Source organism: Narcine bancroftii, chromosome 5 (assembly GCF_036971445.1).
Source record: "Narcine bancroftii isolate sNarBan1 chromosome 5, sNarBan1.hap1, whole genome shotgun sequence".
Taxonomy (NCBI): Eukaryota; Metazoa; Chordata; class Chondrichthyes; order Torpediniformes; family Narcinidae; genus Narcine; species Narcine bancroftii.
In genome coordinates, this window is record NC_091473.1 from 144219800 (window position 1) to 144232045 (window position 12246).

General features: G+C 44.0%; 1 protein-coding gene across 4 annotated transcripts in view; it reads right to left on the reverse strand.

Moving 5' to 3' along the window:
* Positions 1-11473, reverse strand: part of fubp1 (far upstream element (FUSE) binding protein 1) — a 49654-nt gene extending 38181 nt beyond the window's left edge. For 2 of the 4 annotated variants that reach the window (XM_069939312.1, XM_069939309.1), the window contains exons 1-3: positions 11162-11472; positions 6197-6290; positions 4806-4844 (exon numbers count right to left, since the gene is read on the reverse strand). In XM_069939312.1, coding sequence (XP_069795413.1) covers positions 4806-4844; positions 6197-6290; positions 11162-11392 — 364 coding nt within the window. In that variant the 5' untranslated portion in view covers positions 11393-11472. Of the gene's footprint in view, positions 1-4805; positions 4845-6196; positions 6291-11161 lie in introns of all 4 variants that reach the window. The other 2 variants (XM_069939313.1, XM_069939310.1) reach the window with 2 other exon arrangements.
* Positions 11474-12246: the final 773 nt, after the last annotated feature.

Sequence of the window (12246 nt, forward strand, 5' to 3'; positions counted from 1 at the left end):
GTTACAGAGAAGAGACAGAAGATGGCACCCAAAAGAGAAAAAATAAGAATAACAGAGAAAAGGGAAGAAGGAAAATCACTGGAGAAAGAAAGAAGGCAGCCTTACCTGCATGTCGGAGCAGAGAGCCACCGTGGAGAGGAGCGGCCGATCTCCAGGGTTGGTGAGTCCCCAGAGGAGCAGTGTCCTCCCAACCGGCGGACTTCAAAACTGGCTCTCAGAGGCAAGAAGAGGCACGGAGAGGTGCGCATGCGCAGGTAAAAGAAAAGGTCAACACTGACAGGAGGGGGACTCAGCTGAGGAGAGTCCAGCTGCAAGACGCCCAGTATCAGGGCGTTCGGCTGGAGGAAGTAAACAAGAAAGAAGTACTTAAGGAAGTGGCCATTCAGTTAGCAGATGCTTTAAGAATTATTTTCCAGAACTCGATAGACTCAGGATCAGTACCCATGGATTGGAGGGTAGCTAATGTTACCCCACTATTTAAAAAGGGGGGTAGAGAAAAAGCAGGGAATTATAGGCCGGTGAGCCTTACCTCAGTAGTGGGCAAAATGATGGAATCCATTATTAAGGATGTAATAGCGGAGCATATGACTAGCAGAGAAGGGATCGGACAGAGTCAACATGGATTTACAAAAGGTAAATTGTGCTTGACAAATCTATTGGAATTCTTTGAGATGGTGACAGGTAGAATAGGTGGGGGAGAGCCAGTGGATGTGGTGTACCTGGACTTCCAAAAGGCCTTCGATAAGGTCCCGCATAAACGACTGGCTTACAAAATCAAGGCTCATGGGATTGGGGGCAAAGTATTGATGTGGATTGAGAACTGGCTGGCAGGTAGAAGATAGAGAGTTGGGATAAATGGCTCATTTTCTGAGTGGCAGGCGGTGACCAGTGGGGTGCCACAGGGATCTGTTCTGGGACCCCAGCTGTTCACAATTTACATTAATGATCTGGATGAGGGGATTGGATGTAATATCTCCAAATGTGCAGATGACACTAAGCTAGGAGGGGTTGTGTGCATGGAAGAGGGGGTCAGGAAGCTCTAGTGTGATTTGGATCAATTGAGGGACTGGGCAGATACATGGCAAATGCACTACAATGTGGATAAATGTGAGGTTATCCACTTTGGTAATACAAACCGGAGGGCAGATTACTATTTGAATGGCAATAGATTAAGAGATGGGGAAGTGCAGAGATACCTAGGGGTACTTGTACACCAGTCTCTGAAGGCGAGCATGCAGGTACAGCAGGCGGTTAAAAAGGAAAATGGTATGTTGGCCTTCATATCAAGAGGGTTTGAGTCTAGGAACAAGGATACCTTACTGCAGCTGTACAGGGCCTTGGTGAGACCCCACCTGGAGTATTGTGTGCAGTTTTGGTCATTTTATCTAAGGAAGGATGTTCTTGCAATGGAGGGAGTGCAAAGGCAATTCACCAGGCTGAGACCTGGAATGGCAAGAATGACTTAGGAGGAAAGATTGCGCAAATTGGGTTTGTACTCACTAGAGTTTAGAAGATTGAGAGGGGATCTCAGAGACCTATAAAATTCTGGCAGGACTGGACAGAATGGATGCAGATAGGATGTTTCCAAGGATGGGAAAATCCAGAACCCAGGGCCATGGTTTGAGGATAATAGGCAAACCATTTAGGACCGAGATGAGGAGGAATTTCTTTACCCAGAGGGTGGTGAATCTGTGGAATTCATTGCCACAGAGGGCAGTAGAGGCAGGTTCATTAAATCTATTTAAGAAGGAATTAGATCTATTTCTTCAGTATAAGGGTATTAAAGGTTACGGAGAGAAGGCAGGGACGGGGTACTGAACTTTTAAGATCAGCCACGATCTCGTTGAATGGCGGAGCAGGCTCGAAGGGTCGAATGACCTACTCTTGCTCCTATCTTCTATGTTTCTATGTTAAGAGTGGTGAGAAAAAGAATGAAAGGCTGGAAAAGGGTGACCTGCAGCGGGTCAGCCCAACAACAGGAGACACACCAGCTGGAGGCTCAACAAGGATACAGAAGCAGCTCACCAGAGAAGGATGAAGATACAAAGAAGAGAAGATGACACAGACAGAGATACAGACATAGAAGAGGAGGAGGAAGAAGACAAGAATTTCAAAGGATAGTAGAAGGTAAAGTAGAAGGACAAAGTTTAGATAAAGCCTTTATCGAAGAACAAATGAGGTCATTAAAAGAATGGCTATCATTAAAATTTAGTTCAATCAAAAGAAAAATGAAAAGAGCTGAAGATTGAAATAGGGAAAATGTGGAGGAACGAGAAGCTGCTGTAGAAATGGAGATAAATGATTTAAGAGGGAAGTTGGAAGAAAGTGAAAAAAAAATTAAAGAGGCACAAGATTTATTGTCACAAAAAATTGAAGTATTGGAAAACTACAATAGGTGAAACAACAAAAATAGTGGGCCTGAAAGAAGGCAAAGGGTCAGATATGAAGGAATTTATAAAAGGATGGATCCCGAAGGTGCTGGGAATGACAGATTCACATGAAGAAATAGAAAGGGTGCATAGAGCGCTAGTACCGAAACTGCCACATCAAAAACCAAGATCCATATTGGTAAAATTTCTAAGATATACGACAAGAAAAAACATACTGGAGTAGGCAAGAAAGAAGGTTAGAGAAGACAATAAGCCATTGGAATACAAGGGACAAAAAATATTTTTTTTACCCGGACATAAGCTTCAAACCTTTAAAGAAGAGGAAGGAATTCAACACAGCGAAAACAATCTTATGGAAGAAAGGGTATAACTTTATATTAAGACATCCAGCAGGACTCAAAGTATTCATTCCTGGGGAATGGAATAGACTGTTTTCGGACCCAAAGAAAGCCCAAGGATTTGCTGAACACTTGCAGGACAGGAGAAGAGAGGAGGAGGAATGACGAGAAGAAAATATACAAAAATATGTAAAAATATAGTTAAGATAATGTATATATAAAGATGGATAAGAGAAGGGGAAGAAGAAAGAGAGCTTTGTTATGTATAGGAAAATAGTGTTCTCTGGGGGCGGGGGGGCCTGGAGAATAAGGGTCACTGCGAAATCGGTTGATGCTTGCGAGTAAAGTTCGCAAACCGAATGGAAAGGGGAATTGTGGTTGTCGTCAAGGGACAGGAGGCAATCCAAGCAGGGGAGGTTCATTTGGGGTTAAAGGGTTATTGCTTGTGGGGATTGTTGGGGTATTTCATGTCTTAAATGCGTTGTCATATATTGAGATTAAAAAGGAAAACTTAAAAAACAGTAATGGAAAAAAGGGATGGAGGTGGAAAAGAAGTGAAAATAAAGATACAAGATGGCCACGTTGGACTATATGACTATAAACATTAATGGAATATACAACCAAGTTTAAGTGTATCCCACTAGGGAAAAAAAAATCACATATAATTTAAAAGACAAAGTTAGAATGATTGGGGAAACCTGGGAACTATATATGGAACATAACAGAAAGAGCAGGCCTAGGACCACCACCACCTAAAATGGTAAGAAGATAAACACGATCAGATTTAATGTGAATAAGTAGATGATACGTCTTTTTTTTTGTTTGTATTCCTTTTGTATAAAGATATTGTTTTATTGTATTTTATATGCTCAATATTTACTGTTTTTGGAGGGAGGTGGAAGGGGAAAAAAGAGAAAATGTCACAGTGAATATTTAAAGTGATGCATCTGTAAATATATTGGTTGATATGGTTCATAGTGCGATAAATAAAGAATTACAAAAAAATCACACTCCCCATCTCATTCCCTCAGAGGATACCCAATAATGTGTCCTCAATATATTGATTCAAGAAACTCTCGTACCAAATTCCATCGAGTGCAAGCCCTTTGAACTATTAGTCCACCCACCAGTCATTATTATGAGCTGAATCTTAAATGCACTTTGGTGATGGAATGACATATTCTGCTCAATTGTTAGTTAAAAATAGTTTGCCTGAGGTATTTGAAGAATCATTTAGTTTTTAATTCTACCACACAAAATATTCTGAACAGATTAATTCAGTTTATTGTTCATCCTGCTGTTGGCATCTCCAAAAAGGCTCACATTCTTACTCAACTATATCTTATAGGAGACGACTGGTACATTCAAACATCAACTCTTCAAACTTCCAGCAACTCAGCACCGGTAACTTGGCAATAAAAGGCCAAAGACAACACATCAGTAAGAGATCGAGTCCCTGCATTGCTAACCTCAGTACGTGACCAAGGAGGACCATAACGACGTACATATTTAAATTATGACAATTCGCCTCAAAGAGAATTAAAGATATCCCAGAATTTGGTCTTGGACAATCTGATCGCCAATGGCGAGGCAATAAAAACTAGGAATCTAGTAGAAGCTGTAGTGAAGTTGGAACTTGAAAATTGACAAGGCTGGAAGGCAAGGGAAAGCAAGACAAGGAAAGATCATTTAAATTTGTAGCACTATTAGTTGGAAGTCAATGCAGATCACTGACGAAAAAAGGGTTGGACGAGAGCTACAATGGGTCATGTTGCACGTTATCAGTTCTGTTAATAATCAACCCAGTTAATATTACAGGACAATCCTTTCATTTTAACTTTCACTGAATAGCTATTTCAATTAAAGGTGAATCCATTTTCTACCCACAACACATTCTAAAATCAGTTTCCTAGCCTTTTGTCACATACAGTAATAATCTATGGCTTGATGTCAATTTTGGCCTGACAACAGTTCAAATGGTCATCTTAAAAGAACTACTTAAATATTTTTTTCATAAAATAGAAAGTGAAATTCATTTTTAATTTAAGCAATCTGATTCCACAGTACCGCTACTTACGGTCGTTCTGGGCAACTTTCTTGGTTTCTGGTTGATCTGCTAAAAGACAAAACATTTTCTCAGCTGATACAGGTAGTTGCTTTGCAAACCAAAATTTGTATAACAGGTCAGTATAACAGGATAGAGTTCTACTTCAGTTAACAAAGGGGTATGGTTCATAAAGAGCACTTTATTATGCAAGCATTTGTATAGAGAAGTTACACTAAATCCTTTCATTGGGGATACCAGCTGCCCTGGATGATAACAAAAGAAATCAGAAACTATAAAGATGCAGGATTGAAAAGCAAACAGTCTTGGTTAACACAAGCTGAAATTTAAGACAATCATCAGAAGGACTTTTGCTAAATGGAATAGAGTCAGTGTTCGATGGAGGCCTCTACACACCCCACTTCCCATTTTAAATAAGCTTGTTTATTGAACAACACCATCCTAGTGATCAGAAAAAGCAAAAATATTACTTTTCTTCAGTGAACAGTTTTCAAATTTCCAAAAACTGTTCCAACCTTTAAGTGACGAATTAAATTGGCGTAGTTTTGTTATGCAAATGCATATTAATCAAAGGAAGAGCTCAGATATTAAATTCAGGAGAAAAAAAATAGTTGTACAGTTGGGGAAATAGCAATAATGTAGTTTAAAGAGAAAAATACAAGCACTTCAAGAAACTAAAAACTTAAAAGGCCTGCCATCATCCAATTATCTGCAAAAAAATTAGAACCAAGCACTCTGGCAGCTTTAAAGCACTTTGCATATGAGAAAGTGAAACATAATGGAACGATATACAGTAAAATCCGTTATCTGGAAGTCAAGCAACGGCAACTGGCAAGAAAATTGCGGAAAATAAATAGGTTAAAAAAAATTACTAAAGTTTAAAAAACGGCACCCCCTAGCAAGTTCACTAATCATGCAACATCTTAAGTAACCGGAAAACTTACTTATCCCACATCTACCACTCCCCATAGGTGCTGGATATCAGGGGGTTTTACTGTATTTATTAAAGTATATACTGAATATGTATTTTATGTGCACACATACAAATGTTAGATGGTCTCGAACAGTCTAAAATTATTACCTACTAATCACAAATTGGAATTTGCCAAAAAAAATCATATTTCAATGGCTTGAAATTAAGATGGTTTACCAGGCCTCATATTTGTAGTGTTTGAGCTATCGGATCTATTCTCAGCCCCCCCCACTATAATTGCAATACCAAAAAATACAACACAGAACGTCTTGGTGTAAAGGTGGGACTTTATATCCTAAAAAATTGTGTGATAATCACTTCTATCAATATTGACAGGTGGATCTTCCATGGGTTGACAGTGAGGTTCAAAGAGTACACTTGCTGCAAACCTAACCACTTCATGAACATTAAACAAATTGCAATTACTAACCTCCATCTTCCAAGGGTCTTTTCTGTCCACCATATCCATAGTCAGATGAACTTATTGGTGTTGTTCCTGTATCCCCTCCAATTTTTGCTGCTATCTGCATAAATAAGCAAGCAACGGTTTGTGTTGTCAAATAAGTTTTTCCCCCCTTTTTATCCAACTCACGTGTCTGCTTACATCAGATAAATAATTTAAAAGATGGCACTTCATTTACTTAAAACTGACACAAGAATGAGCCAATAAAGGCCAGCCTGTCCCAAAACCCAATCTCCTGAAAATTAATTTTTAAAAAACTTATAATGAGACTAATGAAGGAAATTAAAGAAAGCATCAGTCAGGAAATAATAAACTCAAAGTAAATGTTTACTGTTACATAAGCTTTTTGGTTTGCTCGTAGAGGTTTGTAGCAAATTTCCAACTGTAGGGTCTAATTCAGCTTTTCACCTTTGGTATTTGATCTTCATTACAATTAGGAATAATTTAATTAGGAATATGAAATTGCATTGGGAGAAACTCAATACAAGCTCAAAATTTTGACCCAAGAGTTTCTGAATGGACAGATCTTTTGAACAAATCTGATACACTGAATTCTAATGCTATCAAGTATTTAAATTTGCAAAAAAAAACTTGCATTTTTTTTCTACCATACTCACAGAATAATTATAAACATTTATATATTTTTTCAGAATAACCTATTGTTGTCAATCACTCAATTTTGATCCAGGAAAGCTCCAAAAACAAAAGCACTCGAGGATAAGCAGGAAGAAAAGTGAAATGCGACTACTATTATTAAACCAGGAAGAGATTTTCATGTTTTACAGTATGCCTGTTCTAGTTTTGTGTTGTTATCAGCTAAACAGTTCATAAATGAAAGTAAGAAATTCCAGTTTATGGAAAGCATCACCTCATGATAGAAAAATGCATTACATTGCAATATTCTTACACCACCCAGTGGCTAGAATTCAGACCGACAGCTGTCCTGGAGTTTCAAAAGGATTTAAATTCGTTACAAGTACCAAACATCACTTTTAGGTCTGCACAAGATCCCTGCATCTGTAGCTTTTCTTGTTTGCTGCCAAAAATTTGGCAATCTAATTTCCTAGATGACAATCAATGCGCTTATACTATTTTCACTATTACTGGTACATTTTGAAATCAAGGTCAAGGTACAAAACATTTGGCTGCCTTATTTTCTACATGTTTGCTTTGTAACAAAGGATGTTTTTTTTTTAAAAAAGCATCTGAGTGGTAAAGTAATAAATATACTTTGGATGTCTTATTCTAATCAGTTTTAGAAATGGTTAATTTACACATTAAATGGTAAGTTAGCTCTAAAAATGTGCGCACAAAAGCATTTGAAAGTTTGCATTTCTTCCCCCGTCAAATATTTCAACCAGAGACAGAACGATTTCAAATGCTGGCTTGCGATGCTGATTGCCTATCATTAGGATCCACCACCTGCCATTTGTTTAATGGATGGAAACAAAGCCACATCGTCATGGCAAATTACTGGAGGAAATGATCAGAAACAGAATCTACATGCATTTGGAGTGAAAAATGAAAGTCTGTACATGCTGTGTTGTTGAGAAAACACTGAAATGCTGAGGGTCTGGAGTTCTTCCAGCATTTGGTGGGTGAATCCAGGAACAAGAGGGCAGTCTTAGAATTAAAATGTACCCATTCAAAACAGAGATGAGGAGAAATTTATTCAACCACAGGGTCGTGGGTTTGTGGAATTCATTTTCACATGCAGCTGTGGAGGCTCGATCATTGGGGGAGTTTAAGATCAGATTATCTATTAGTCAGGATTTGGGGAAAAGGCCAGAATTTAGAACTGGATGTGAGAACAGTTTAGCTCAGGGTGGAGGTGCAGAGCAGACTCAATGGCCTACTTCTGTTCCTTTATCTTGTGATCTTACAATTCGTGTTTTCACTATATGCATTTGGAAATATTAAGAAATGAATGGGTAACTGGAGACACTGGAATCTGAAGCAAAACAATCTCTGGAGAAACTGAGCAGGTCGAGAAACATTAGTAGCAGAAAATGAATTGCTAATGTTTCTCATCGCAACTTGATGAAGGGGTTCGGTCTCAAGTGCTGACCATTGCTTTTCAAACCACTGAGTTCCTCCTGAAGATGCTATTTGACAAATTAGGGTTAGTTAGCATGGTGCTGTGAGTGGGAAATCTTGTTGGGGAAATTTGATCTTTTTTTCGAAAAGGTGACAAGATTGTAGAGGGCAGCAGTAGTTGTTGTCAACATGGACTTTTGCATGGCCTTTGCTCAAATACCTCATGGCTTTACCTGCTTGGAAACTGTAGGACAGCATGTATAGAACGGTCATTAAAAAATGCATGCAAGCCTGCCATCTTCTCATCACTTAAGTTGCTGGGCTTCTACCCTTGCAATTAAGACACCTTGATCTGAGGTCCATTATTCTCAGACCACCAGATCCATTTTTTTCCCCCCTTGTTCTACCTGCAAGGGAACTACTATTATATTTATTATCTTTTTTCTGTCTTTGCACATTATCATAATTTATATTAAGATGCATCTCAGTACCTGTTTGGCCACAGCAAATCAGTACAATGTACAGATGTACTGAAATCCCTATGTAAATGACAAACTTTCATAATTTTTTCCACTCCAAAGGGGTCTCCGAGTAATTACACAGTTGAAGAAAGGATGTGGAAGATTGTTTAAATTCTTTTCCAAACCTTACAAGTATGAATCTGTTTCATTGTACAGTATTAGTTTTCATTGTGTTCATTCAACAATCCCAGTAGCCAAGCAGCTGAATCAAACTTGTGTCATATGTTTGCAAACCATTTCAATTTCTCAAATGCAGTCAGCCAAGTCCGTTCCAGACAACCTTTATCCTTTAGCAAACCTTTAGTCTTTGATTTAAAATATAATGTAATTAAATATTTTATCAACAACATTGGAGTTCTGTAAATCTATTTACTTTCGTGCAATAGCACAAGGGAGCAGATTTTACTTTTTATAAATTCCTGAATCAGAAATTGCTTATCTATTTCTATCTATACCATTTTAAACACTTGAAGAAAGACAATGAAAACCATGGAGCTGTTCAAAATCAATGTGCTGTAAGTATGAAATTTGACTCTCAAACTCAACTATAATCATATTTCAAGATCAAGATTTACTGCCTCTTAACTGAATTCCATTAGCTTACCATTTTTTGAAAAAACTTATAAATACCTGTTCAGCTGCATCTTGTAAGAATTTCAGGCATTTGTACATAGTACAATGTGTATGATAATAAAATATCATGATTTTTTTTTAAATTAAAAAAAACTCAGGTAATGCTACTCATGATAATCCCTTTCTGAAGAGGAAGATTTCCTTCTCTTTTGGACTTATTACTATCGCAAGAGGGGTGGGAAATTGGGGGGATTGGGGGGGGAAGGGGATTGGGGGGGAAGGGGATTGGGGGGGGAAGGGGATTGGGGGGGGAAGGGGATTGGGGGGGGGAAGGGGATTGGGGGGGGGAAGGGGATTGGGGGGGGGAAGGGGATTGGGGGGGGGAAGGGGATTGGGGGGGGAAGGGGATTGGGGGGGGGAAGGGGATTGGGGGGGGGAAGGGGATTGGGGGGGGGAAGGGGATTGGGGGGGGGAAGGGGATTGGGGGGGGGAAGGGGATTGGGGGGGGGAAGGGGATTGGGGGGGGGAAGGGGATTGGGGGGGGGGAAGGGGATTGGGGGGGGGAAGGGGATTGGGGGGGGAAGGGGATTGGGGGGGGGAAGGGGATTGGGGGGGGAAGGGGATTGGGGGGGGAAGGGGATTGGGGGGGGAAGGGGATTGGGGGGGGAAGGGGATTGGGGGGGGAAGGGGATTGGGGGGGAAGGGGATTGGGGGGGGAAGGGGATTGGGGGGGGAAGGGGATTGGGGGGGGAAGGGGATTGGGGGGGGAAGGGGATTGGGGGGGGGAAGGGGATTGGGGGGATTGGGGGGGGAAGGGGATTGGGGGGGGAAGGGGATTGGGGGGGGAAGGGGATTGGGGGGGGAAGGGGATTGGGGGGGGAAGGGGATTGGGGGGGGAAGGGGATTGGGGGGGGAAGGGGATTGGGGGGGGAAGGGGATTGGGGGGGGAAGGGGATTGGGGGGGGAAGGGGATTGGGGGGGGAAGGGGATTGGGGGGGGAAGGGGATTGGGGGGGGAAGGGGATTGGGGGGGGAAGGGGATTGGGGGGGGAAGGGGATTGGGGGGGGAAGGGGATTGGGGGGGGAAGGGGATTGGGGGGGGAAGGGGATTGGGGGGGGAAGGGGATTGGGGGGGGAAGGGGATTGGGGGGGGAAGGGGATTGGGGGGGGAAGGGGATTGGGGGGGGAAGGGGATTGGGGGGGGAAGGGGATTGGGGGGGGAAGGGGATTGGGGGGGGAAGGGGATTGGGGGGGGAAGGGGATTGGGGGGGGAAGGGGATTGGGGGGGGAAGGGGATTGGGGGGGGAAGGGGATTGGGGGGGGAAGGGGATTGGGGGGGGGAAGGGAGGTACGATGAAAGGTTCTGGAGGATGCCAGACCATTCTTTATTAAAACACGAAGATCTGCAGCAAGAAGGGGGAGGGGGGGAAGGGGGGGGGGGGAAGGGGGGGGGGGGAAGGGGGGGGGGGGGGGAGAGGGGAGACCCCCAAAATCACACAGTAAATGCTGGAGAGGAATTCAAGCAGATTTGCCGACGTTTGGGGGCCGAGGGCGCGATTTTAAAGCCAAGGCTGATTCTTTGTGGTTGTTGAGCGGGCCCATCCTTCGAGGGGAGGCGATTATATAACGTGGCGGAAGGAGTTTGAACTCGAGGCAGGCTGCGGCCTACTCACGCGGCGGGACTGGAGGATGAATGGGGGGGGGCCTGGGCCTCTCCTATTGTCCGAAGGCCCGCGGCCTCCATCAGCCCCCAGCTCCCAGGCCCGGGCTCCTCGCCCCATCCCGGGGCCCGTCCAACCCACCTGCCTCGCCCTCTGAAGGGCGTCCGCGAACGCGTCGTTCTTGAAGCCGCCGGCTCCGCCGCCGCCGCCGCCTCCACCACCCCCGGCAGCACCGCCGCTCCCTCCGCCTCCTCCCGGTGCCGCCGCTCCTCCTCCGCCGGGGCCTCCTCCGCCGCCGCCGCTTCCTCCCCCTCCTCCGCCGCCGCCCGTCGAAAGCGCGTTGGGCGGCGCCACCGCAGAGTATTCGGCCATGTCAACCGATGGGCAAGGGCTGCTGCTGCTGCTGCCGACGCACGGGACCTGCTGCAAAATGGCTACCGCGCCGTGGTGGCCCGCCTGAAGAGAGAGCGAGAGGCAGGGCGAAGGCGCCCAAGTCTCGCGAGAACTCGGCGGCGGCGCCACGCACCCCCCCCCCCCCCCGCGGGGAGGGCCAGCAACTCTCGCGATACTACATGCAAGGGGCCTCCAGCCCACTTCAGGCCTTTGCTGAAATGTCAAGAGGATGAGGAAACCTGGGGTAGGCTTTGATGATCATGGGAAGCACAGAGAGGATCCTTCATCCAGTAGAAGACGAGCAGAACGTTCAAACTGGTGTGATGCAACATTTCTATCATTTATTGTCCTATACAGAGGAAGAGGTACAAGGACTGCCTAAAGAAATCTCTTGGTGCCTGCCACATTGACCACCGCCAGTGGGCTGATCTCGCCTCAAACCGTGCATCTTGGCGCCTCACAGTTCGGCGGGCAGCAACCTCCTTTGAAGAAGACCGCAGAGCCCACCTCACTGACAAAAGACAAAGGAGGAAAAACCAACACCCAACCCCCAACCAACCAGTTTTCCCCTGCATCCGCTGCAACCGTGTCTGCCTGTCCCGCATCGGACATGTCAGCCACAAACGGCCTGCAGCTGACGTGGACATTACCCCTCCATTAATCTCTTGTGCCTGCCACATTGACCACCGCCAGTGGGCTGATAACGCCTCAAACCGTGCATCTTGGCGCCTCACAGTTTGGCGGGCAGCAACCTCCTTTGAAGAAGACCGCAGAGCCCACCTCACTGACAAAGACAAAGGAGGAAAAACCCAACACCCAACCCCAACCAACCA